The 26131-nt window shown below is 39.7% G+C and overlaps 1 protein-coding gene across 1 annotated transcript in view; it reads right to left on the bottom strand.

Annotated features, from left to right (window-relative positions):
• The window catches only part of GALNTL6 (polypeptide N-acetylgalactosaminyltransferase like 6), a 955099-nt gene that overhangs the window by 42158 nt on the left and 886810 nt on the right, over positions 1-26131 (bottom strand). The window contains exon 10 of the mRNA XM_036315018.1: positions 18233-18454. Within this exon, the coding sequence (XP_036170911.1) occupies positions 18233-18454 (222 nt within the window). The remainder of the gene's footprint in view (positions 1-18232; positions 18455-26131) is intronic.

The following is a 26131-nucleotide window of genomic DNA, read 5'->3' as shown; positions in this document are numbered from 1 at the left end:
AGGCGGCAGCTCCTGTGTTGAGTGTCTGCCCCCTGGTGGTCAGTGTGCATCATAGTGATCAGTCGACTGGTCATTCGGTCACTTAGGCTTTTATATATATAGATTTTGCAACAAAGAAACCTAAGTATACTACTTTCCTGTAAAGCTGTAACAAATTACCACAGACCTAGTGGTTTAAAGAAAATGAAATGTATTCTCTCACATTTTTGAGGCCAGAAGTCCAAACTCAAGGTGTTGACTGGGCTGTGCTCCCTTTAAAGGCTCTAGGGGAGATTTCGTTCTTTGCTTCTTCCAGCTTCCTAAGCTTGTGGCTCCTCACTACAATCTCTCCCTTCTTCACATGGCCTTCTCCTCTTCTTTATATGTGTCTTCTCTGAATGTCTGTTATGGGGACACTTGTCATAGGATGTAGGATCCACCTAGATAGTCCAGGATGATCCCATCTTGAGGTTCTTAATTCCATCAATAAAAGAACATTCACATTCACAGGCTCTGGGAATTTTTTTTTTTTTTTTTTTTTTTTTTTTTTTTTTGCCAGTCATCATTCAATCTGCTACACAAAGTATACCAGTAGATAGGTTTTAGTAAGTCAGTGGTAGACCTGGGAGCCCAACTCTTATGTTAGGGCCTTAGGAGCCTGTGAAACCCTCACAGTCGATAGCTAGACTTCAAAGCCTCCTCTTGGCTTACTCTCAGTAAGGGGGATAGTGGTACCATGTGCTAACTGACCGCTTGCTGAGAGGGCAGGATCCAGTTTCGTATCAGTCTCAGTTCTAGAGGAAATCCTATGAAACTGACTCACACAGACAAATAAAGAGGCTGAGGCCAGGATAACAGAGCCAAATAGAGCTTCAGGCACAGAGTGCTAGCCTCTAATGTCCCTTCTTGCTTTCTAGGGTGAGATGCTCCATGGAAATCAAGCCCTGGGGAGAGAAGAGAAAGGACTTGGGGGACCCTGGGGAGCCTGCTGAGCTGTATAGCTGGAACCTGCTTGCACAGGGGAGTGCTATGTAGAAATATTTGGCTAAAATATTATGGATGTTGAAAGAAACTAAAGAAGATGTAAATAAATGGAAAGGCATCCCATGTTCATAGATTGGAAGGCAATATTATTAACATATTAATATTACCTAGAGCAATCTATAGATTCTTATCAAAATCTCAATAATCCTTTTTGCAAAAATAAAAAAAAATTAATTAAATTCATATGGAACAAGAAATCTTGAATAGCCAAAACAATGTTGGGGGAAAAAGAATAAAGTTGGAGGACCCAAACTTTCTGATTTTAAAGCTTACAGTAATCAAATGCTACAGTAATCAAAACAGTTGGTTATAAAGACAGATATAACCAATGGAATAGAATAGGGAGCCCATAAATAAACCCTCCCACATAAGGTCAAATGATTTTCATTTTCCACAAAGGTGGCAAGATAATTCACTGGAAGAAAGGAGTCTTTTCAACAAATGGTTTTGAGAAAACTGAATATCCACATGCAAAAGAATGAAGCTAGACTCTTACCTTACATCATGTAAACCTTAATCCAAAATGTATCAAAGACCTGAATATAAAGCTAAAACTACATGTTTTAGAAGAAAACAGGAGAAAAACTTCATAGCATTGGATTTGACAATGATTCTTGGATATGACACAAAAGGCACAGGTAACAAAAGAAAAAATTATGTATAAATAAACATCAAAATGAACACCTTCTGTGTATAAACCAACATATCTCATAAGGGGCTAATGTCCAGAATATATAGAGAAATCCTAAAACTCAATAACAAAAAAGCGAACAATCTAATAAAAAAAATGAGCCAAAGATTTAAATAGGCATTTCTCCAAAGAAGATACACAAATGACATATAAGCACAAGGAATGATGCTCACCATCACTAATCATCAGGAAGATGCAAATCAAAACCACATTGAGATACTTCTTTACATCCATTTTAGGATTATTATAAAACACAACAGAAAACAAGTCTTGATGAGGATGTGGAGACATTGGAACCCTTGTGCATTGCTGGTGGGAATATAAATGTGCAGCTGCTATTGAAAATAGTACAGTGGTGTCTAAAAAGTTAAACATAGACTTACCATATCACTGATAATTCTACTTTCGGGTATGTATACATGTACACACATGTTCATAGTCACGTTATTCATAACATCCAAAATGTGGAAACAACCCAAATGTCTATTAATGGATGAATGGGTAAACAAAATGTCATGTATGTATACAATGGAATATTATTCAGCCTTAAAAACACATGAAATTCTCATACATACTATAACATGGGTGAACCTTAAAAACATGCTAAGCGAAATAAGCCAGCTCCAATAGTATAGACATTATATGATTCTATTTGCATGAGGTACCTAAAATAGTCAAACTCATAGAAACAGAAAATAGAATAGAGGTTACTGGCTTGGGGGAGGGAGAATGGGGAGTTACTTAATGGGTACAGCATTTCAACTTGGGGTGATAAAAAATTCTGGTGACAGTTACATAACAATGGAAATGTACTTAATGCCATTAAACTGTACACTGAAAATGATTAAAAGGACAAATTTTATGTCATGCATGCTTTACTATAATTAAAAAAATGCAGTACTTATTTGATGATAATTGGGGCAGTTGCATAATCCATGAAAGAGAAGCAGCCAAGCTGTGGGTTCTGAGGGGAGCAGCCAGACATACAAGGCAGGACCTAATTCCTTTGCTTTGGGGTAGATATTAGAAGAAACTTGTCACAATAGGGCTTCTGAAAAAATTTTCTTAATGTATTTAGAACATATTGTATCTCACGCCAACAACCTCTTTCAACCCCATTTTACACATAAGGAAAAGAGTTACAAAGATATGCAGCATCGTATGCTCTATTGATGATGCATAATTGTTTTAGGAGAGATAATTATCTGGAAATTCCCCCAACTGACTGGGTTTACTTCTGAGTGCCAGGAGGAAGTTAAGCCCCAATACAGGTAGGTATAAGTGGTAAACATTTTATTTTTATTCCCCACCCCAATCCTGCTTTATGTGAGATTAACTCCCTTTAAATCCATGCTATCTTCTTCAGAAACTAAATAACATTGTTTTCTTTAATATACAACTCAAGTAGTCACAACCAAGCTTTCCAGCTGTAATATCTACGTTTTGAAACCAAGCAGGGCAGCTCAAAGGGTTTCTAAAACCAGAGAAGACTCTAATAAGCTGGAAGAGGCAATATCTGCTTTTAAATTCATAAGCAATTTTCTAATTCAATTGGAGAGGAAGAGCTGGAAAGAGAGAGAAGGAAGGAGTATTTGAAAAATGGGAGATTCTTCTATTCCTCTGCTCAATGTAACGTAGGTGTAGGCTAGATATGAACTTGAACTCTTCACCCCGCCCATGATGTGCTCATTTTGAATGTCACAACTGAGTCTGACACTACTGCAATACATTTCTTTTTCATGTTTAGTTCATTTGTTGTATTTAGTTTGCATCTTCTATCCAAAGTATTTTTTTTTTTTTGAAAATTGAACCTTTGAGGGGAGACAAAAACAATTTTCTTCAGGAGAAAATTTTTACTCATATTATTTTGGTAGGGAAGAGAATTAAATGTAATTTCTCTTTGAGATATGTGGTCCTTTAAATTTTAATTATCAGTAACTATAGCATACATGGAATTACTATCTTTGGGTACTTTTGCATTAATTTAGCTGTGAGATGGTCAGAGACTGTTAAAACAACAACAAGAACAACAACTCCAGTCATACTTCTGGCCATTCATTTGGATGTACAAATTACTACTGGTATTACCATCATCACTTTTAGTTCTACCATCACCGCCAGTGCTGATAGGTAACTTTTGTTGGTTACCTGCCATATGCTAGATATTGAGGTTAAGAGCTTTATATGAATCATTAGAGTTGATCCTCAACAGATTCTATAATGTAGGGACTATTATTCTCATTTTATGGCTGAGGAAACAGAGAGATTAAACCGATTTGCCTGATTCCAACATGTCCAGTAAATGTTGGAGCTGGAATTTGAATAAAGAAAGGTGCTAGGGAATTTGGTAGGACTGAGGATGTGTACTGACCTATGGGAAACTGAGAACATGACCTTTTCCTATTTATCATTGTATTTGCCTCAACATTGCACATTGTGCTTTAAATGTGGTGGCGTGAGCTTAATTCAAGTTTGTGGAATAAATGAATGAGGAAAACTAAAGGATAATTAACACTGTGTTAATTATCTCCTATTTTAATTTGGAAGTTGTTGCAATGTGGCATTTTGTGGACTCATTTTCATGCACTTATATCAGGTAACCTGTTAATATAAGAAGGTGATTGTGGATTTGCATTTGGGGGGGTGCATAAGCTAGTACCTGGGGATACTGAAAAACAACATGTTCTAATTGTTTTGTCCTGCCATGCCATGGTCGTGAAGATGTGATCTCATCAGAAGTCATTCTGCACATTGCAGAGGGTTTCAAAACTCTGGGATTTACTCAGTATCCTTCAAGCGAATTGTCTGTGCCTCAAAATTATGAAAGCAATTCATAATTATAGCTCATTATAGATCATTAGTCCTGCAGCCATATGAAAGCAAAAACTGTGTCTGACATGCTCACCATTCATCCCTTGTGATGAGCACAGTGCCTGGCCCGTTAATACGTGCCAAATGAAAAAAAGATAAATGAAAATGAACACTTGAGCCCTAGCAGGTTTGCTCAGTGGTTAGAGGGCCACAGGTTTGATTCCTGGTCAAGGGCATGTACCTTGGTTGCAGGTTCGATCCCAGCCCTGGTCAGGGCATGTGCAGGAGGCAAGTAATCAATGTATCTTTCTCACAGAGATGTTTCTCTCTCTTTGTCTCTCCCTCTCCCTTTCACTTTCTGTAAAAATCAATGGAAAAAATATCCTGGGGTGAGAATTAATAACAACAACAAAAAGAACACTTGATAGGTCAGATAATAGCTAAGTAAGATCATGTGAAGGAGACAGGATGGCCAGCAAAACTTTACAACTCATGCAATGGATTAGAAGGAAAAAAAAGAATGTGTTGATTAGAAGGTGTTATTCAGTGATGGAAGGACAGACAAGGTGACTGAGAAATGAATATTGCTAGTACCATCCAAATGCTAACCAGCACTGCACATATCCTCATCTCAATGGCAGGGTTGTTCTTAGGATGGAGTGGAAGCTGGAGGGCACAGCCAGCAGACTTGGAGTGTTGTTTTGTCAAGGCGAACCAAACCCACCACTGACATCCCTGATGCCATTAAATATTCTCTTCATCTTTGTTTTGACTGCATGTTCATCAAACAACTTTTTGACTCCTACCTAGTCTGCTTACACGGAGAGAATGTGCTGATGATATTCATTTCATGATTTCCTGTTCCCCTTGGAAGTGATTTATCATACAAAATCAATAGAGAGATCTGCCATGAACCTTTGGTGCATGCGTAGCACTCTGAGGCCAAAGGTACTGGTTTTAGCCACAAGTGGATTTCCGAGCTTTGTGAGAGTTGTACTTTTCACTGACAACTAATAGTGGACATTTTGGTATTGTTCTCAGTCCCCTGTACCTCTTGGTTGGGGAGAGCCAGTCTCTTGGGATCTGATAGTAGTGAGTGCCAGAAAAGAGCCAGTTTCTGGATCTTCAAAGAGGAGTGTCAGTTTCATCCATCCAGCCTTTTCCTCAGGCTGATGCTGCTAAACTTTTCCACATGGAGCAGGCTGACAACAGGTGAACATGTATCTGGGGAATCAGCAATCATGGCTGAGTACTCTCGCAGGTATGCCCATTCTCACAGATATGCTCTCCTACATTTGAGCACCTCCGCCTCAGATACCTGCCTAACATTAGCAGTTATGTGACTTTTGTGTCTTAGGGCTTTGTTTTTCTTCTTTTTTTTTGTTAATCCTCACCTGAGGATATTTTCCCATTGATATTTAGAGAAAGTGGAAGGGAGGTGGACAGACAGAGAGAAACATCCATATGTGAGAGACACATCGATTGGTTGCCCAGGGCCAGGATTGACCCTGCAACCCAGGTACATGCCCTTGACAGAAACCAAACCTGGGTTCCTTCAGTATGCGGAATGACGCTCTGTCCAGCGGTTCTCAACCTGTGGGTCGCGACCCCTTTGGCAGTCAAATGACCCTTTCACAGGGGTCGCCTAAGACCATCCTGCATATCAGATATTTACATTACAATTCATAACAGTAGCAACATTACAGTTATGAAGTAGCAACGAAAATAATTTTATGGTTGGGTCACCACATGAGGAACTGTATTTAAAGGGCCAGAAGGTTGAGAACCACTGCCACTAAGCCAAACCAGCTGGGGCTCTCAGGGCTTTTTAGTTCTATGACCTTTGGCTACTTTACTTCCTCTAAAACGGATTACTTCTTTTTGCCCTACAATGAACTGATTATTTTTTGACTCTCTTAATCATTAACTCAGATTGATAGGCGGTAATTTTGATAGTGGTGACTAGAACCTTTGGTGAACATGGTACAGTGCCGATTCTTACCCGTTCTTTAATTTCTAAATATCCTATTGCTATCTAGTTAAATTATGAATAGCTGGACTACGTGTTTCATGTACATTTGGAGGATTAAACCAATGATAATAAGCTTTTGAAAACTTGAGCTATTCTATAAATGTTACTAATCATAGTATGATTTCAACAGCTAATTTTATTTTCTGGTGAGAAAGAAGAAAGCCTTCGGGACAATTAGTAACCAATGCTCCAACCTTTAGAGAGGCAGGGAGAGGAGGAGGGGGAGAGAGAGAGATTTAGGGAGAAAGGGAAGTGCCATCTGCTCACATGTTATACAGTGTCTTTCCTTAGGTTATTCTACACCAGCTCTAGGATAGAGCTAATAAATATCCTAAATATAAAAATTTGAGTAAAATATTATATTTTTGAGGCATTATGCCATTCAACATTAAGATGTCGTGTTTTAATATAGTGATTGTAAAGTAAAAATTCTGATGTCTACAACATCACAAAATTTATGCTCTCTCTTTCCCTATTGATATCATGTTCCCACATACCTTCTAAGGCAATGCATTTGAAAAAAAACTATTTATTATGAAAATGTCTATGCTCAAAACACCTGTTTTTGAAACCATCAACATTTTGCCATACTTTGTTCATCTATCTTCTCCTTCCCAATCTCCTCTTTTTTATTTTGTTGGAGAATTTTAAAGCAATTCACACACATCATGTCATTTCATCCCTAAATAGTTAGTAAACTTCTCCAGGAGAAAGAGATAGGGAGAGAGAGACAGAGAGAGAGAGAGAAGTGGGAGTGGGGGGGGGGGGGGAGGAGGGGGGATGAGGAAGAGAACATTTTCTCATATATCCACAATTAGCAACAACTACTTAGTATTATCTAATACCTAGTCCATATTCAAATACCCTTCAATTGCCTAAAAATGTTACTTTTTAGTTAGTATTCTATTCAAGATCCAAACAAGTTCTATTTCATTGTCTTTGGTTGTTAAGCTCCACAGAGCCTTGTGAATATCTCATAATTTAGAGTAGCCCCCCCCCCCTCCTCCTCTTCTCTCCCTGCCATGTACTTATGTTCTTAAATTCTAGATTTGGCTTGAGGTGTTTAACTTTATCTTCTATTCCCTGAATTTCCTGTAGACTAAAGTTAGATTTAAAGGCTTAAATTTAGATTTAGGTTTTTTTTCTGTCTTTTTTTAAAAAGATATTTCAAGGATGGTTCTCAATTTTCCAGCTTGTCTAAAATGCCTTCATATTGCATCATAAAACAGTGCCTGTATGATTCATTTTTAATGATGCTAAAATTGATCAGTGGGTTCAGATGACAGTACGGGTTGATAATTTTATTGTTTTTCATCCCCAGTTCATCTAACGCAGTGATTCCCAAAGTGGGCGCTACCGCCCCCTGGTGGGCGCTGCAGCGATCCAGGGGGGCGGTGATGGCCACAGGTGCATTTGTTTTAACTTTTTTTGTATTACCTTTCTATTCTGAGTTCAATAAAGAGTTTCATAATTTCAAACTTCAATGTTTCTAATTTACACCTTTCTTTACTATATTTTACGAAAAAGGTAGAAACATTAATACATATATCTTTCTGTTTAATTGCTATTAAAATTAAAAAAAAAATTAATTTCCAGGGGGCGCTGAGTAATATTTTTTCTGGAAAGGGGGCGGTAGGCCAAATAAGTTTGGGAACCACTGATCTAATGCTTTTACCTTCCAATGATGAGCAGTTAGTGCACGAGGGGTTGAAAAATAGTGATTTTTCTAATTCTTTCTCTTTGAATTCCTTATCTCAGAATCTCTGTTAAAAACTTTCAAGCACTAGGACTCTTTGGATACCTTAAAATGTATATTATACAGAAAACCATTTCCTTTAAAATGCCAGTTTTCAGAGAAATTAATTGGTGTCCTAGCAACTGCCAATGGTGTACAGTGGTTTTTATTCTCTTTCTTTTACCTCTTGAGCTTTAAAAGCATCATTATGAATCTCTATATAGTACATTTAAATTAATTGGGTCATTTTCTCATTTTGAAAATTGAGAAAGCCTTCTGGACAATTAGTAACCAATGTTCCAACCTTTAGAGAGAGAGAGGGAGAGGAAGAGGGAGAGAGAGAGAGAGAGAGAGATTTGTCCCATCTATGGCAAGTGGGAACCTCTTCCTAGGTCCTTTTGACACGATCTCCATCAGCCTCTGACAGCTTCCTTTCCTTCCTTGTTTTCTAGAGCAACAAAATGTCCCAGCTCATTTTCTTTTCTTTCTTTTTTTTTTTTCCCCAGCTCATTTTCTACATCTACTGCCCCACACCTGAGATCACACAGTCTACAAGGAGCCTTAGTTCCATTTAGTGGAGAATCCTATTTAGACACCACAGTTGAGCATCAGGTGTGCTCACTGAGATGGGATTGAAAATGTTTCTAGGCCTTTTCAGTGGACCCAGCTAGAAAATTGGTAGTAGTTTTAGAAAAAAGTTGAATTACATTGACATTTACAATTCAAATGTAAGAATATAGGGTGCTTATTTTGTTGATTTTCTATTTGGGTCTCTTTTTATATATGCAGCAAACTTATTTCTTTATAACATTAACCTACTTTTAAATCTGTGTACCTGAAAGGAAGGTAAACTAAAAAAATTTTTTATCAGAGTTAAATAGGTCTATTAGATCTTCATTATTGATCACAGGGTTTAGGTTAGTATACACAGCTGCATTAATTTTGGTCCACCCTTTATTTCTTGCATGGAGAGAACTATGATAAACTATCCTATTATTGTTGTGTTTCTGTCAGTTTCTCCTTGCATTTCCAGCAGTTTCTACCTTTGAAAGTTGTTTTTCTAGAGATTGCGGTCTTTAGTCACTATAAGGTATTTTTTGACCTTTAAAAAAACCTTTTAAGCTTTTTTAAAAACCTCATTCTACCTGGTTTCATATTAAAATCTCAACTCTGCTTCTTTATTACTTGGATTTGCCTGGTATATCTGTGCTTATTATTTATTCCTTTAATGTTTCTGTGTCATTTTAATTCGGGTGAGTCTCATATATAGCAGAGTTAGATTTGCTTTATTGGTCAATCTGAATTAATTATTTTTTTTTTTCCCATCAGCATTTATTTCCTCTATGCATTCTTCTATCTCCACCCACCCACCTGCCCTCCACAATCACCACACTGTTGTCCATGTCCATGAGTTCTCTTTTTTCTTTTTTTACTCAATCCTTCCACCCCTCTAGTACCCTCCCCTCAACCAGAGTTGTCTGCCTGCTCTCTACCTATGAGTCTGTCTCTTTTTTGCTTGGTAGTTCAATTTGTTCATTAAATTCCACCTATGAGTGAAATCATATGGTACTTGTCTTTCTCTGACTGGCTTATTTCACTTAGTATAATGTTCTCCAGGTCCATCTAAGCCAGTGGTTCTCAACCTTCTGGCCCTTTAAATACAGTTCCCCATGTTGTGACCCAACCATAAAATTATTTTCATTGCTACTTCATAACTGTAATGTTGCTACTGTTATGAATCGTAATGTAAATATCTGATATGCAGGATGGTCTTAGGCGACCCCTGTGAAAGGATCGTTTGACCACCAAAGGGGTTGCGACCCACCGATTGAGAACCACTGATTATTATAAGCTATCAGAAAGGGTGAAATTTTCTTGCTTTTTATAGCAGATTAGTATTCCATTGTGTAAATGTACCACAGCTTTTTTTCTTTTGATAAATTCCCAGAAGTGGGATTTCTGGGTCATAAGACAGTCCCATTTGTAATATTTTGAGGAAACTCCATACTATGTGTTCCATAGCGGCTGCACCAGTCTGCATTCCCACCAACAGTGACTAGGGTTCTGTTTTCTCCACATCCTCACCAGCACTTGTTTTTGTTGATTTACAGATGGCAGCCATTCTGACAGGTGTGAAGTGAGATCTCAATCTCGGTATATTTTCAAGCAAAGATATTGTGGAAAATGTAGCTCCTTATTTCTGGCATCACACCATATGGATTTGTATTATTTCCAGTAGAACAGCAGTATTTGAATGGTAGAATTTGGAACAAAACTATCTGCTGCAAACTTGTATGCAACTCAGACAAGAAAGCATAGGCAAAAAGCGTGAATGTGTATCATTGGTTCTGGATGACTTGGGTCTAGAACAAGACCAGAAATGTAATCTGCCTTTCTTGTTTTAGAGATTGGTCTGGAAAGTTAAGCTCCTCCTGAGATTATCGTGCTATGATAATCTTTGTAATGGACCTAAAGGACAGGTCATCTTAATTTAGAAATTGAGTAACAGGCATCACAATGGGCAGTGGAGGCTCAATAGAAAGAGCTATGCATGACAGCAAAAAAAGGGAAAGATCTTAGCTAAATACCACTGGGTTGTTGATTAGACAAAAACAGAATTCTGGAAATCTAAGCTGGTCAAAGTTATCTCCTAGATCTCAAATTTAATAGGAAGAAATCTAACCGAATGGATAAAAAAGAAGATATAATTGTAAGAAAATAAATTGTAGAGGAAGAATTTAGCCATGGAGGCTGCAGGGGAACACGGGCGTGCTTATTTGGCATGTCCCAAACCCAAACAGAGATAGTTAAGTTCCAAGTTGCTCTCAAACTCTAATTCTGATGGATGACCTTAAGGTTGCCCAAAACGTATCTACTGTGAATGTAAGGGACTGCTTATTGTTCAGCAGCTGAGTCACTATACTTCCCAGAGTTTGGAACAGGGCCAGTCAGGACCCACTAACTACTAACAGAGCAGCTCAGGACATTACAAGGACACTTAGGGGACCATTGGCTTTTGCATTTAACTATTGCCTGCCTGTGAGTGATTAAAACCAAATTCCAAGCCAATAATGCAAACTGGGACCAGTCTTGCTCACTTAGAACTGATTCCCAGTATTTTCTAACTTTTATTCCAGGACCCTGAAAATCTTTCTTATTTATTTATTTATTTATTTATTTATTTATTTATTTATTTATTTATTTATTTTTGCTGTGCTTATTCTTGTTCCCCACCTGTGGGTGGACACTGGATTTTTAAGGCAAGCTGAGGGCAGTCTTACAGGCACTTTGTTAAAGAATGGGTAAGGAGGACATGATTCTTATGCCCATGACCGGAAAAATTCTACTGAATTTGTTTCATCAATGCCATCTCTGTGAGGCCAAAGAGATAATTGAAGGATCCTCAAATTCTATTAATTTTGTAGCTTTCTTGGAAGTAGAAAGGTATCAATTGTCAGTGAAACTTAAACATTAAGATGAATTCATAATTAGGCTAACATACAGTTAAAATTTAATTCTTGAAGAGAGCGCCTGGGAAAGGCCCCTGACCTGATTGTCCTCTGAATCCAGTGGTGTCCGGCAGAGCCATGCCCTGGAAACATACCTTGCCAGAGGCAGGTGTGTTGTCAGCTTGACCTTCAGCTCAGGCGCCAGGGGGTGGGTTTCATTATCTAATCCAGCCAAGCACCAGGAACAAACACGATTATCCAGGCCCACCCAGAAGTGATGATTACAAAGAAGTCACAAAAATACACATAATCTCCTTTGCCTTGGGCTTTAGTAAAACTTCCTGGTATTTTGCTGTATAAAATAAACTCACTGTATTGGCTCTGGGTCACCCGGCCCCAGCTTTCTCCTTCTAGCTCTGTGTCTGTCTCTTTCTTTCATTTTCTCAGTCCCCAGCCACCCCTACTCAGGAACCGGATCACTCTCTAGTAGTGCTCAATGCAGAAAAGAGAGAAATATTTATATTTCTGTCATATGAACCCCAAAAGGCATATGCTTATGTGTGTGAATATATGTCAATATGAATACATATATTTTAAGAAAGAACAAAATAAATTGAAAAGACAGAGAGTTTTGTTTGGCATATAAGAGAAGAAAAATAAATCTGTTAGCTCTGATTCCATCATGACTTGGGTCAAATGGCCACTGTAGGGAAGATGTCCAATTTACTCAGCTGAGAATATGGAACTAAAACTATATTTATCATAGGTACTTAAGTTTGTCTTCAACTGTCTCAATTGTTGACAACTCAGAAAGCACAGAGTAAGATCTGAAAGGACAATGTGATTCTTTATTTGTTTTTACATTTTTCTCAACCTCGTTGTTGAGCTCCAGAGAGATGATTTAGCATAGCCCTCGGGCATTGCTTCTGCCTGAGAAAATAAATGACGGATCAAGTCAACTCTAATACACTCAGAGAATGGCAAAGCATCTCTGAATGACTGCTTAATTTAAAGATCTGGCTCGAATGGCAAGGAAGGTCCCTGCAGAGTTGCCGGGGGAGTAGCAGGACAATCTGACTTTGTACCTTTCCTTGTTGTAAGACTAGGTTGCAGGGGAAGGTGGGAAGCTGGCCATGGCTCTCCCAAGAGAATGTGGGAGAACCTCACTCCTTGTGCAGAAGGCTCTGGCCTTTACAGCAGCAGCACTTACACATCATTTGTTTGAAAAAGACAACATCACATCCTCAGATGGTCTTTCAAATAACGCAGCTCCTAGTGTGGCACTTCCTTTCATGTCCGCTGATAGGGAGAAACTGGAAAAGCCGGTGTTCTGCGAGTACATTAGAGAAAAGGAAGCAATGGGAAGAAGTCAAGAGCTGCCCAAATCAGAGGAGGAGACCAGGAATTATGTAGGGTGCCTACCTCTGTGAATGTTCCATAATTCAAGGTGACATTAATCTTGAGGAAGGAATTTAAATAGCAGCTGAAGCAGTTAGGTATTGAGATGAGTTTTTAAAATAAAGATTTTAAAAGAAGTTTTGCACAATCGCAAGATGACAAGCGGAGGGGCCAAGATTGGCACATTGAGGACAGTAAGCAGACGCTTCTTAAAAGAATTTATGGTGCTGGTTGGAAGAGACATGTTTGTCTATTTTACTACTTTTATTCGCTTTTACACATGATAGTTGCGATTCTGCAGAAGTCTCTTTTTTGGACTATAAAGGAGTACTATAAATGACTTTAGCAAATTCATGAATTCTAAGGAGGGAAGGGGTAAGAAGGAGAAAAAAAAATAGGAGATTCTGTTTCTTTCATTTAGCATCGTGACACAAAAAAAAGACACTCCATATGTGCATGATTTAAGAAGAGTTTTCTACTTTAAATCTGTCCTTACCCTACCCAACACAGCGCCATGGAAAAGCATATTGCTTCTATCTGAACAGCACTAAGGGATGTTGGACTTATTACACAGCTCAAATCCTATTTATTCTCTCTGGGCCCGTATCCTCCCCACTCTACCCACTGCCTCTGCGCACCTGAGGATGGAATGAGTTCTGGAGAGAACTTCTCCACCAGATATGGCTTTAATGTCTTCTTGCCTTTTAAGTAGGAAGCTGACAGAGTTTGGAAATTGCCAGGTAAGAAAATTCTCACTTTGGGTGTTCCTTCTTTTTCTCCTTAGGATGTTTGAAGAGAGCATTCCATATCTTGTTTGACTATCATGTGGACCACAGATCTGACAGTCCATCAGAATGAATTACCCAAAATGCATTACACAAACTGTCTTCCTGGCGGCCAAGCTTCCCCATGAGGTGGACTTCGTGCAGCCAAGGAGGGGTTGGTAAAGCGAGTGAGTGCTCAGTGTGCTTGCTCTTTGAAAGCGTGTGGGCAGAGCAGTGAATAGGGAGCCAGGGTTCTCCATTCATTTATTCTCTCAACAAATATTTATTGAGCAACTCCTACATGCCAAACACTTTTTCTAGCAGTCGTAACTCCAAAAATCAACAAAATCCCTGTGTTTTCTAGTGGGGCAGGTAGATGAGAAATACTATATCCTCCCCCGCCCCCTCCACACACACACATTAGATACCTTGTTATATAGTGATGGGTGCTGAAGAGAAGACAAAGCAGGGAAGGGAGATTGGATGCGTGTAAGCATGAGAGTCCACGTGTTTGTGAATTGTTGCAGGTAATACATAGGGTGACCACAGAAGGCATTACTAAGAAGATGATTTTTTGAGTAAGAACCTGAAGGAAGTGAGGAAAGGAGACAAAAGATTTCTGAGGCTGGAGGATTCTAAGCAGAGGAAATAGCAGGTGCAAAGGCCCTGGGGCAGGATAGTACCTGGCCAGGTGGAAGAATAGGGGGGAGGCCAGTGTGCCTAGAGAAAAGTAAGCTGGGGGTGAAACGTAAGAGAAGAGGTTGGCGCGGCCACAACAGGAGTCAGATCATTTATGGTACAGATAAGGACTTTGGTTCTTACCCTTAGGGAGATGGTAGCTACCGAAAGGTTTTGAATGGAGGAGGGGCCTGATCTCCATTTTAAGTGGACTATGTCGAGAATAAATAGGAGGGGGAAAGGGCAAAAGCAGAGAGATAAGTTAGAAGACAAGTGCAACAATGCGACTGAATTTGTCAGGGAAATGAGTGGCAGTTTATAGGGTGTTTAAGGTCTGTAACATATCCTTTACACACTGGGTTCAACTACCAGAGCCAAAAATTGCCTAAGCACTTCTCTGTTTACCCAGAATTAGGCTGGCACAGAAAAGCAGGTGGAAAATCATTCCAAGTACAAGTGCACAAAATGGCGAGCTTCCCCTCTTCTTGGCACAGGTCTTCCGTAAAGAATTCTTAGGTTTACTTTGTTGGACATTTGTGGTTCTTTCCTGGAACTGCTTTAAAAAAAAACCCCGCAGCCTGCATTTCCTTTCTCACTTTCTTACTAAAACAGCAATTGACATTTATTTAGGAGCTTTGCCCATTCTAACAATTAAAGTTCATAGGAAATTAAACAACCCTCTCATATACTAGATTAGGTCCTGGAATAGAAAATAGGCATTAGTAAAAACATTTAACCTTGGTGAAATCCGAATAAAGTCTGTGCTTTAGGTAATCGTATTTTACCAATGTTAATTACTAGTTCCAATGTACAAACATATGATGTTAACATTAGAAGAAGTGAGGTGAAGGGTATATGTGAACTTCCTGCACTATCTTTGCAACTTTTCTGTAGGTTTATTAAAAATAATTATTATTTTAAAAAGCCCTCTCAAAGGGAAAAGAAAACACAAGAGTAAAAAAAAAGTGAAAGAAACTTTTTCAGAGATCATTTAGTAATTTTTGTCCACAATTAAACAGAAGGTGTTATACCCAGTGTATAGTTAGGGAACATTCTTTCTTTTTCATTATTTCATTGAGGTTAAGCTGCATTTCAAACGCTTCACTTACCTCCTGAATTAAAGGCATATGTATTACATTCACTCTTAGGGATCTATTTTGCTTAGAAAATAGATATTTTTCAAAAACGATTTACCAGTGAAAACCCTTGTCACTTGTTCATTTCCTTTCTTTCTGCCTCCCTCCAATCCCTACCTTCACTCTTCATTCTTGCTCTGCAGCATGCCTTCACTACACAAATGCCACTGCACGCGATGGTCCTTGACCTAGACCCCTATTTTCTTCTTTCCTTGAACCTAAATATGTCCTTTCTTTGTGTGCTGTTCTGAAGCACCGAGGAAAGAAATTTGCCATCTTGTTAAAAGAAAAAATCTGATCTTCTCAATGTCTGATTGTTTAGACCAGGAATGATGAATGCAAATAGTCCCTCCGGCCACACAGGCCTTGTAAAAGGTGTGAGGCAGTCTAGAGTGATGGGTGAAAATACTCTGGCATAGCCTACTTGGCCCTGAGATGGGGTCTTATTTTGATTATTCCTGGGAAGTTGTGCCTTCTAGAAGCTCAATGGAAGCTTGAATCTATTTCCAAGCACAATGCTTCGGAAATACCCGTTATAGTTTAGTCATGTAATGTGGGAAAATGTGGCCAACTGCATGCAGTTTGAAGTAGTAAGCAGGTAGGAATAAACATTTTTGTTTCTATATCAGGTGGAGCAAAGATTGATGAAAGTTTAATGCAGCTGCAAATCACACAATCATACTGTAAAGTCTTCAGGAGTATTTCTTGGTCACTACGGCAGGACTGCATTTAAATTATCACAGCAAGATGACAGGCGTGACTTTAACCATAAAGCTCTAGGAAGGAACTCAGCTGCTTACTGGGTAACAAATTCCTATGTCTTATGATGCATTAGCCTAAGAAAGTTCTTTCTAGAGGGTACTTTCAATTTCCACTGTTGTAAATTAAGCCCACGATAAATAGCTAAAGTGAATACCGGCAGATTAATATTACTAATGTTCCAAGGAAACTCTAATGAAATGTTTAAGATGCAAAGGATTAGGCCAAATTACTAACTGATTTAAGCAGCCAGTATTAGGGCCACGTGCACAATCAAAAGACATTAAGAGCCCAGCCGGCGTGGCTTGGTGGTTGAGTGTCAGGACACATGCCAGGCTCAATACCCAGTGTGAGGTGTGCAGGAGGCAGCCAATCAATGATTCTCTCTCATCATTGGTGTTTCTATCTCTCCCTTCCTCTCTGAAATCAATAAAAATATATTATAAAAAAAATTAGGAGATGGAGCATGTGGAGATGGCCTCCACTCCTTCATGTCTGGGGATCTGACAGGTAAAGAATGACATCTTTCTGGACTCTCTCAGCAAAACAAACAGCCCACATGTAACTTGCTGAATACATTTTCTACAGGAGCTGGGACACTCCTCAATACCGGGGCCTCTCCTACGATGCCCCAGCCACCTGTTTCAGAGCTCGACCAAGCCACAGACATTAACCAGACAAAGACATGCCCTCCCCACACCACCAAACCATCAAGGACAGTGCTGAAAAGGTTCACGTGCAACTGTCAACTCCTGCCTTCGGAAAGCATCTCCGCCAGCCTGCACTTCCCCCATAACCTTCGGCTAAAAGTAGATTAGGCTGCTAGGATAAATCCACCCTATCCAATGTCAGTTCTTGCTTTACACACTCTATTCCATGGGGAAAAGGCTATAGTCACAGGATGGAATAGAAGTGAACCAGCACAATAGCCCTTTTATGCCCAAAGATGGATATTTAAAGCGTTCGGAGGTGGAAAGGTTAGTGCTTATTTAAGAAACAAACGGGGCTCCCGCGCATGTCACAGTTCCGGGGTATAAGGGAAATGCATTTCTTCACGATTCTGCAGAGCACAGCCGGGGTAGGAAAAAAGCCAAGCCCTTCTGTCATCTTGTCCTTGCTTATACAGACGGGAGCAAGGCTGAGCGTGGGGGACTGTGAGGGATGTTATCACGGACATCAGGTCACCCTTATCGATGCAGGAGCATGACAGGCATGTTCATTCTCTACAAGCTCTCATGGTCATCTCACTAACCTCAAATAAAAATATTTTTCAGGTATATGAAAAATTCACTTGGGGGGTCAACAGTGGCCAAGAATTTTTAGGTGGAGCTATAGGGGCTGAGGGCTGAATGCTCACCCCTCGGAATTTCTAAAAAGGTTGAACATTGCCCTAACCGGTTTGGCTCAGTGGATAGAGCATTGGCCTGCGGATTGAAGGGTCCCAGGTTCGATTCTGGTCAAGGGCATGTGCCTTGGTTGTGGGCACATCCCCAGTGGTGGGTGTGCAGGAGGCAGCTGATCGATGTTTCTCTCATTGGTGTTTCTAGCTCTCTATCCCTCTCCCTTCCTCTCTGTAAAAAATCAATAAAATATATATTTTTTAAAAAGGTTGAATATTCATCTAGCCAAGGTGACTTAAGCTAATGTGACTTTCCTGCTGGGCAAAGGAGTGAGGGTTTCAGCAGCCCCTCCCACCTCCTGAGGCTGGGAGAGGACGCACTAAACCAAGAGCAGGGTTCACGCAGGCGCTCCTCACCTCTCCCCAGGCAGCAGGTGGGGGCTCCACGGGAGGGTAGTACTTGGGTACATCCCAGGCCACAGCCGCCATGAACCACTTGAAGTCCTTGCACTTGAGCTGTTTGCGCAACTCCTTCTGGGCGGAGATGTCCCCCGTGGAGAGGTGCCTGTACTCCGGGCGGCGCTGGTAAATGTACTCGGCAAATTCGTCCATCCAGGTCTCCGCCACCCGCTTCAGGTTCTGTGCAGCAGAAAAGATGGTCATTTATTGGTCTATGCACTCAAAGGCTGAGCTCAGTTGCACTAGAAGTTGAAGAGAGAAAAGGGAAAGAAATCAGACAGCCTCAGGCAGCTCCGGTTGGTGTCTTATTAACAATGCGTTTTCATAACTGCATGGGGTGTGATGTGATTAGCCCAAGGCTTTGCATACATTCCCGCTCTGGCATGGGGGTCAGTTGCCAATCAGATAATTCATTGGAGCCAGCAAAAATTCAGTTTACAATTGTATCAACTTTCTCATCCCTCCCGTTACTTCATAATTATAAAAATTCTTTATTTTTCACATAGAACAAAGGCAGGTGAAACTGGAGATAATAAAGTTTCTCTTAGGCATCACTTTGCTTAAAGCATTTCAAGGAACAGTCAGAGATTTTGCTTAGAAGGAGGACAAACAAGCTGATAACCACTATAGAGAGAAGGCAGCATCGCTCAATGCAAGGCCAGGTGTCTGATGATATTTTATGTGTGACACTGATGCCAGGCAGAATCTAGTAAATTACTGCACAATGAAGCCGGGCAAAGGGAAGCGCCAAGTACCTACTCTTCTTCATTGGGGTGAAGGAAGGTTGATGGCGGGGAAATAAGCACCCCGTGTAGGGGCGGGAGTGTGTGTGCGATCAGGGTAAGAAGCTCAGCCCTTTAGTCAGTTTTGAGATTGAGCGAGTTATTTGATTCCAGGCCTCAGATTCCTCACTTAAAGAAAGTACATAGAGTAAGCTGCACCTACATCATGGGAGTGGTCGTAGGATTAAATAAAGTAACCTGTAAAGTGCTCAGAATAGTACCTGGCACACAGTAGGTATTATGAATAGTAATCCGAGAGCCTGGGTACTGGGCGTGGCCACAGCTGAACTGCGCTGTTCCTGTGTCTGTGGGAAGGGCGTTAGCTGAGATGAGATGCTCTCTGCCATTCCTTCAGCTCTATGATGCTACGTGGCAGAGAAAGCAACCGCGTTGTCTTGAAGAGATGCTCCAGCTTGCAGCACAGGCTGGTGTCCCATAGGCTATGGTTCTCTTTGTTTTGTGTTCAAATTCCTTCACTTAAGTATCCAGTTGGTGTGAACATTGACCCTTTCCAGGTTTTCATTTGCATTAGAAGATAAAATGAACAGAATAGCTGGGAACTTTAAGAAGATCCAGACACGTGTAAAAGTAAAGTAAAAACTAGTGATATTTTGTGCTAGCTGGTTTGGCTCAGTGGATAGAGTGTTGGCCTGTGGACCAAAGAGTCCCTGGTTCGATTCTGGTCAAGGGCACTTACCACGGTTGCAGACTCTTCCCAAGCCCGGGCCCCAGGGGTGTGTGTGCTGGAGGCAACAAATCTATGTGTTTCTCTCACATTGATGTTTCTCTCTGTCTTTCCCTCTCTCTTCCACTCTCTCTAAAAGGTCAATGGAAAAATATCCTTGGGTGAGGATTAACAAAAACAAACAAATAAAACAAACAAACAAAACTAGTGATATTTAGGAAAATCACTTTATCTTAAAAATTGTTACAAAATTCTGATTAAGGCCTGGAACTATGCCCAGGGGTCTGCTGGATTTGGAGACACTGTCTTCAAATATTTTATTACTAATGGGATCATTTACTTTTCTTGTTCTGTCCTGCCAACTCCACATTCAGCATCTCCCTGGGCCTCTCCCCCATCTGACCTCCTCGCCCCCTCATGGATTCCTTGGTTAGTTATGGCCAATGGTGGTCACAAAGTAGGGCTCAATTAATACAGCAAGATGCAGAAAAAAGACAATGCTACAAAGACTACTCTGATTTCTTGGTTGCCTCTGTGTCCCTTTTTTTCTAATATTCCTGCATCAAAAGTATAAGACTTGTTCTTCAATGAATTATTTGCCATTGTTGTGCTGCCTACCATCCCATTGGCATTGCCTTGTCTATAACACTTCCCACTCCCCTGCTTATACACCGTCCATGTGAATGGCCAAATAATATCATTCTGAAGTCATTATTCTGGAAATAACAATACTTCTGCACAGAAAAACTAACCACAAATAAAATGAAAAGGAAGCCAACTGAATGGGAGAACTATTTGACAATGATACATCTAATAAGGGGTAATTTCTAAGATATATAAAGAATTCATACAACTTAACAAAAGTAAGACAAAGAATCCAATTTAAAAAATGGGCAAAGGACCTAAATAGACATAAAAATGGCCAAGGGACATGAAAAAATGCTCAAAGTCACTCATCATCAGAGAGATGCAAGTTAAAATGCCAATGAGGCATCACCTCACACCTGTCAGAATGGCTACCATCAACAAATCAACAAATGGCAAATGCTGGCAAGGATATGAAAAAAGGGAACCCTAGTTCACTGCTGGTGGGAATGCAGACTGGTGCAGCCACTTTGCAAAACAGTATGCATTTTACTCAGAAAAATTAAATATGGGACTGTCATTTGACCCAGTGATCCTACTTCTAGAAATATATACTAAGAAATCAGAAACACCAATCAGAAAGAATATATGCACCCCAATGTGCATAATAGCACAATTTATAATAGCTAAGGTCTGGAAATAGCCCAAGTGCCCATTAGTAGATGAGTGCATAAAAAAGCTGTGGTACATTTACATCATGGAATACTATGCAGTTGTAAAAAATAACAGCATGGAGGGACCTGGAGAATATTATGTTAAGTGAAACAAGCCAGTCATAGAAAGACAAGTATCACATGATCTCACTCATATGTGGAATCTAATGAACAAAATAAACTAATAAACAAAATAGATTCAGAGACATAGAAGCATGGAACAGATTGACAAATCTCAGAGGGAAGGTGTGGGTGGGTGTGGATGGGTGAGGAGAGATTAACAAAAGAACTTATATGCATAACCCATGGACACAGACAATTATGTGGTGAAGGCCTGGGGGGAGGAAGATGTGGGGTGGAGGGGGTCAAAGGGAAAAAATGGGGGATTATGTAAAACTTTCAACAATAAACATCAATGAAAACACACACACATATCTAAAAAAAACCCCCAATACACTATGTTAATTTGCCGCTGTTATCATGAATCAGCACTTTGTTTTTGGGAGAACATTGGAACCACAGCTGAGAAATATTACAAGCAGTTACAAGAAGAGTTTCCTGGGTCTTTTCTTGATTGTAGAATAAAGTCATCCACTCCAGGAAATAGGATAGTCATATACACATTTGAGTTCACTGGCATCTTTACATAGGAACACATATACACACATTCAAATATATGGAGGCAACAGGGTAGGGGCAAAGCTATATTCCTCACTTAAACATTCATAGCTGTGTACACATTTAAAGAATCATGCAACTGAGACATCCCAATAATATCTCTTGCTAGAGCTGGTAAAAATCCTATATAATAAAAGACTAATATTCTAAGTGTCTGGTCGTCCGTTCAACCAATCAAAGTGCAATATGCTAATGATATGCTAAGGCCGCTCAACTACTCACTATGATGCGCACTGACCACCAGGGGAAGATGCTTCGACTGGTAGGTTAGCTTGCTGCTGAGGTCCGGCCAATTGGGACTGAGCGAGGAGAGGGCCTAAGCCGTCAGTCAGACATCCCCTGAGGGTTCCTGAACTGTGTTTCTTTAACCATAGTTTCTGCTGCTTCAATGCCCTTCTCCCTCCTGTTCCTCTAATTGCCACCACTCTGAAACTCTCTCCTTAGTACTCCCAATTAGAGTTGCCAGATGAAATGTGCGGCACATAGTCAAAGTTGAATTTCCAATGAACAACAAATAATTATTAACTATAAGTATACTTAATACATGTATTACTATCCTCTGTGTTAAATCAATTAAGCAAGCAGGCCTCTAGATGGAGGTGGCTAATACCATGGCGGCATACCTACACAATCCAAAATCTAAGCCTGCAAATGTCTCAAAATCAAAACACTCATGACAACCAATCACAAACAGCCAAGTAGGCGTAGCCAAGCAAATAATTTCTTTTCTTTACTTAACTTTAAAGTTTAAATAAACTTTAAACATTTTAAATATGCCTCAGTTGATCTTTTAACACATGGCACATACTTACACTGAAAAAATTATTTGCTTATCTGAAATTCAAATTTAGCTGGGTGTCCTATATTTTTGTTTGCTAAACCTGGCAACCCTATTTCCGATATACATAAAATGGATAGAATGTGTGCTCCATGAATGTGTTTGACTGTATATGTAGAATCTGGCATATTTTGTTGCTGTTGCCAATACATAGTGAATTTTTTCTTCTGTGGAAATTATTCCAGGGAAGTTTCAAGCGCTCTGCAGAGAAGTTGGCTAAAACACACAGTTGATCTAAATATGCTGCCCACAATCCCACTGCCTTTCTGTTGCTCCCTGGTGGGACCCTGCTGGCCCCCTATCAGTGAAGCAAGCAGGGAAGCAGCCGTATAGTTTAAGATAACAGCAGTGCTAAGTGGTAGCTGGAGGCCAGGGCTCAGCATGGCTAGAGGGGACAATGTAGGGCTTACTGTTAACATCAGTCTGAAAATAAGGTGAAGGCTTTCTGTCTCTGCACATCTGGGCTGGATTCCATTCAGGCCCTGAGTGTATGTGGACAAAGGAGATTGGAGGAGAGGGTCCAATCCCATTCAAGATGAATCCAGGAAGTTTTGACCTGCTAGGGTTATTCTCAGCATGGAAGTCATGGAAGTTTGAGAAAGATAGGTGCTGGAGCTGAAGAATACATTTTTTTTTTTTTTTGTATAGAAAGCAAATGAAGGATTTCTCTATTTTTTAAAAGCAGCAGACCGTCATAAATGAAATAAAAACTGTTATTCTGAGCACCTTTTATGCATAAGACATTGATAACATCATCTATTTTTATATCACCCTTCTGTGCTTTCATGCATATCACAAATATTCCCCTATTGAACCGAAACTGATATTAAACTCTCCTTTCTTTGTGTTGCCCAAATATTTATTAACACAATTTAACACATTCAGCTTTATATTAGAAGTCTTTAGAATTCAAGCTCTGTTTGCTCTGCATTACTCAACACTAAATTTTTCCTTAATTCTCATAATCATCAGGTCTTTGAATTGATATTTTGCCAGGAACATTAAGTCACATGTCTACTTCAGTGCCTAGGAACAGATTTCCAGCTCTGACTGATCATCTTTATTGTGCAGCAGGAGGAAAATAGATAGTTCCATTACACCTGCTGGTTCATGAAACCGCATAAATCATCCACTAATTATTTTTTTTTGCCAGCAACATTTTAGATCCTACTGTTTGATTATTTCAAAAACACAATCCTCATTCAGTTTCTCAGCATTTTATCTGGGAGTCGATTGTTTCTTGGGCGATGAGGTTGTCCCCTGCATGTGTATTACCTGGGCCATCTTGCCTTTGTCGCCTGTTTCTATTTCTCTCTGCAGGGTGCAATCACTGCATGCGCACTGGCATGACCCCAATCCCCACACTGTGCTTCTGTCAATATTAAGCTATTGTATTATGACGGAGTTAGTAATAGATTTCTATTTCTTCAGCTATCCCTCCCCCCGCTTTTTTTTTTTGTCTGGAGCATTCCACCCAGATCTTGCTCATAGCTAGCAAAGCCAATCTCACACAGAAAGAATTTATTTGTCACAGTCACTCCTCCAGCAAGGAATTGCATCACTCTCCCCTGACTTTCAAAATTCTGCTTTGATTTAAATGCATTTCTTCTCTCTTCTTTGAAGCCTAAGAGTACTTTACTAGCTCCAGAGTCCCACCCCAAAGCCCTCCCATCATTGATAATATGATAATGTCATCATGGATACATCTCAAAAGAGAATCTCTTTAGGAGAACCTCCACCTCACTACAATTATTCAGCCTTGCGCTATTCTTCTCTGATCTAAAGACTTCTTTGAAATCCATGGGAAGCCTTCAGCATAAAGAGAGATGGCTAATCTAGTACTAAAAAGGGAGCCTGCTCCAACAGGCAATTTCCTCTCTCTTCTTCCTTAAGGCTGTGTGAGCTGTTTGCAAGTGATTACATGCTTTTGGCTGTCTTGTTGTAATTTAATTATATCTCTATTATATTTTTTGGCCAAATACTTTGGATATTTATGGTAGTATGTCTGATGGTATTTAATGTAGCCAAATGATTTAACTACATACCTTATTTAAAAGTGCATTTAAGCCTAATTTTAAAAATAGTTTTTTGAGGAAAAATAATAAACAATAAACTGCTCATATTTATAGTGTACAATTTGGTGCATTTTGACATATGTATACGTTAGTGAAACCATCATTGATAAACCCACATGACATTTAACAAAAAAAAGGATAACTGAAAAGACAGAATTGGGCAACAAAGATGAAAGAGAAGCAAAAAATCAAAAAGGGATAATGCTGGAAGTGAAATTCAAATAGAATTTCTAGAAGAAATGACTGACCCTGAGAATGTCTACATTGCTGCCAGTTGAGTGACTGCCAATTTGCGGCCAGAAACCTAGTGAGGGCTTATTTATTGCCATTAAGGAGGAAAGCGCTTGTGATGAAAAGGATGAAGATGTCTTCCTAAATTGGAACTGCAGACCCATTAAACACTAACACCCCAGACCCCCTTCCCTCAGTCCCTGGCAACCACCATTCTACTTTCTGTCTCTATGGATTTGACCAATCTAGATATCTCATATAAGTGGAATCAGACAGTATTTGTCCTTTTGTGACCAGCTTATTCCATTTAGCATAATGTGTTCAAGGTTCATCCATTTTGTAGTATCTATCAGAATTGTCTTCCTTTTCATTGCTAAGTAATAATCCATTGTATGTATACATCTTATTTTACTTATCCAATGATCTGTCAATGGACAGTTGGTTTGCTTCTATATTTTGACTATTTGACATCTACACTAATAAAAGAGAAAGATGCAAATTGACTGTACCTTCATGTTGCCCACAAGCCAATCAGGAGTGAGTATGCAAATTAACCCAACAAAGATGGTGGGTTAATTTGCATATGCAGGCGCTGAGCAGCCGGGGGTGGGGCGGAACACTTGCATCATCACGATGGCAACGACACAGGTCTTCTGAACCACCCCAGCTGCTCAGGGCCTCTGGGCAGTGAGGGAAGGCGGAAAGGTGGCTCCGGGCCTGAAGGAAGGCAGAAAGGTGGCTCCAGGCTAGAGTGAAGGCAGTGCTGGCAGCCAGGGGAAGGAAGGCCCATTTTTGCATGAATCTTCATGCATCGGGCCTCTAGTGTGAGTATAAATATCTGTTTGAATTCCTGCTTTCATTTTTTTGTTTGTATATACCCAGAAGTGAAATTGCTGAATTTTAATTTTTCTGAGGAACTTCCATACTATTTTCTACAGCAGCTGCATCATTTAACATTTTCACCATGCACAAGGGTTTCCAGTTTTTTTTTTGTCCTTTCAAACATTCATTTTTTTATTTTTTTAAATAATAGCCATCTTAATGTGTCTGAAATGGTATCTCATAATGAGTTTGTTTTGTATTTCCCTAATGATTACTGATATTTAGGGTCTTTTCATGTGCTGATTAACCATTTGTATATCTTCTTTGGAGATATGTCTATTCCAAATCCTTTCCGCATTTTAAAATCAGGTGTTTTTGTTGTTGTTGTTATTGAATGTGGGAATACTTTAAATTTCGTGGGTACTAACCTTTTATCAGATATATTATT

The sequence above is a fragment of the Myotis myotis genome, unplaced genomic scaffold (genome assembly GCF_014108235.1).
Source record: "Myotis myotis isolate mMyoMyo1 unplaced genomic scaffold, mMyoMyo1.p scaffold_m19_p_6, whole genome shotgun sequence".
Lineage (NCBI taxonomy): Eukaryota > Metazoa > Chordata > Mammalia > Chiroptera > Vespertilionidae > Myotis > Myotis myotis.
The sequence above is the reverse complement of the archived record's forward strand: the minus strand, read 5'-3'. Positions and strand labels throughout refer to the sequence as shown.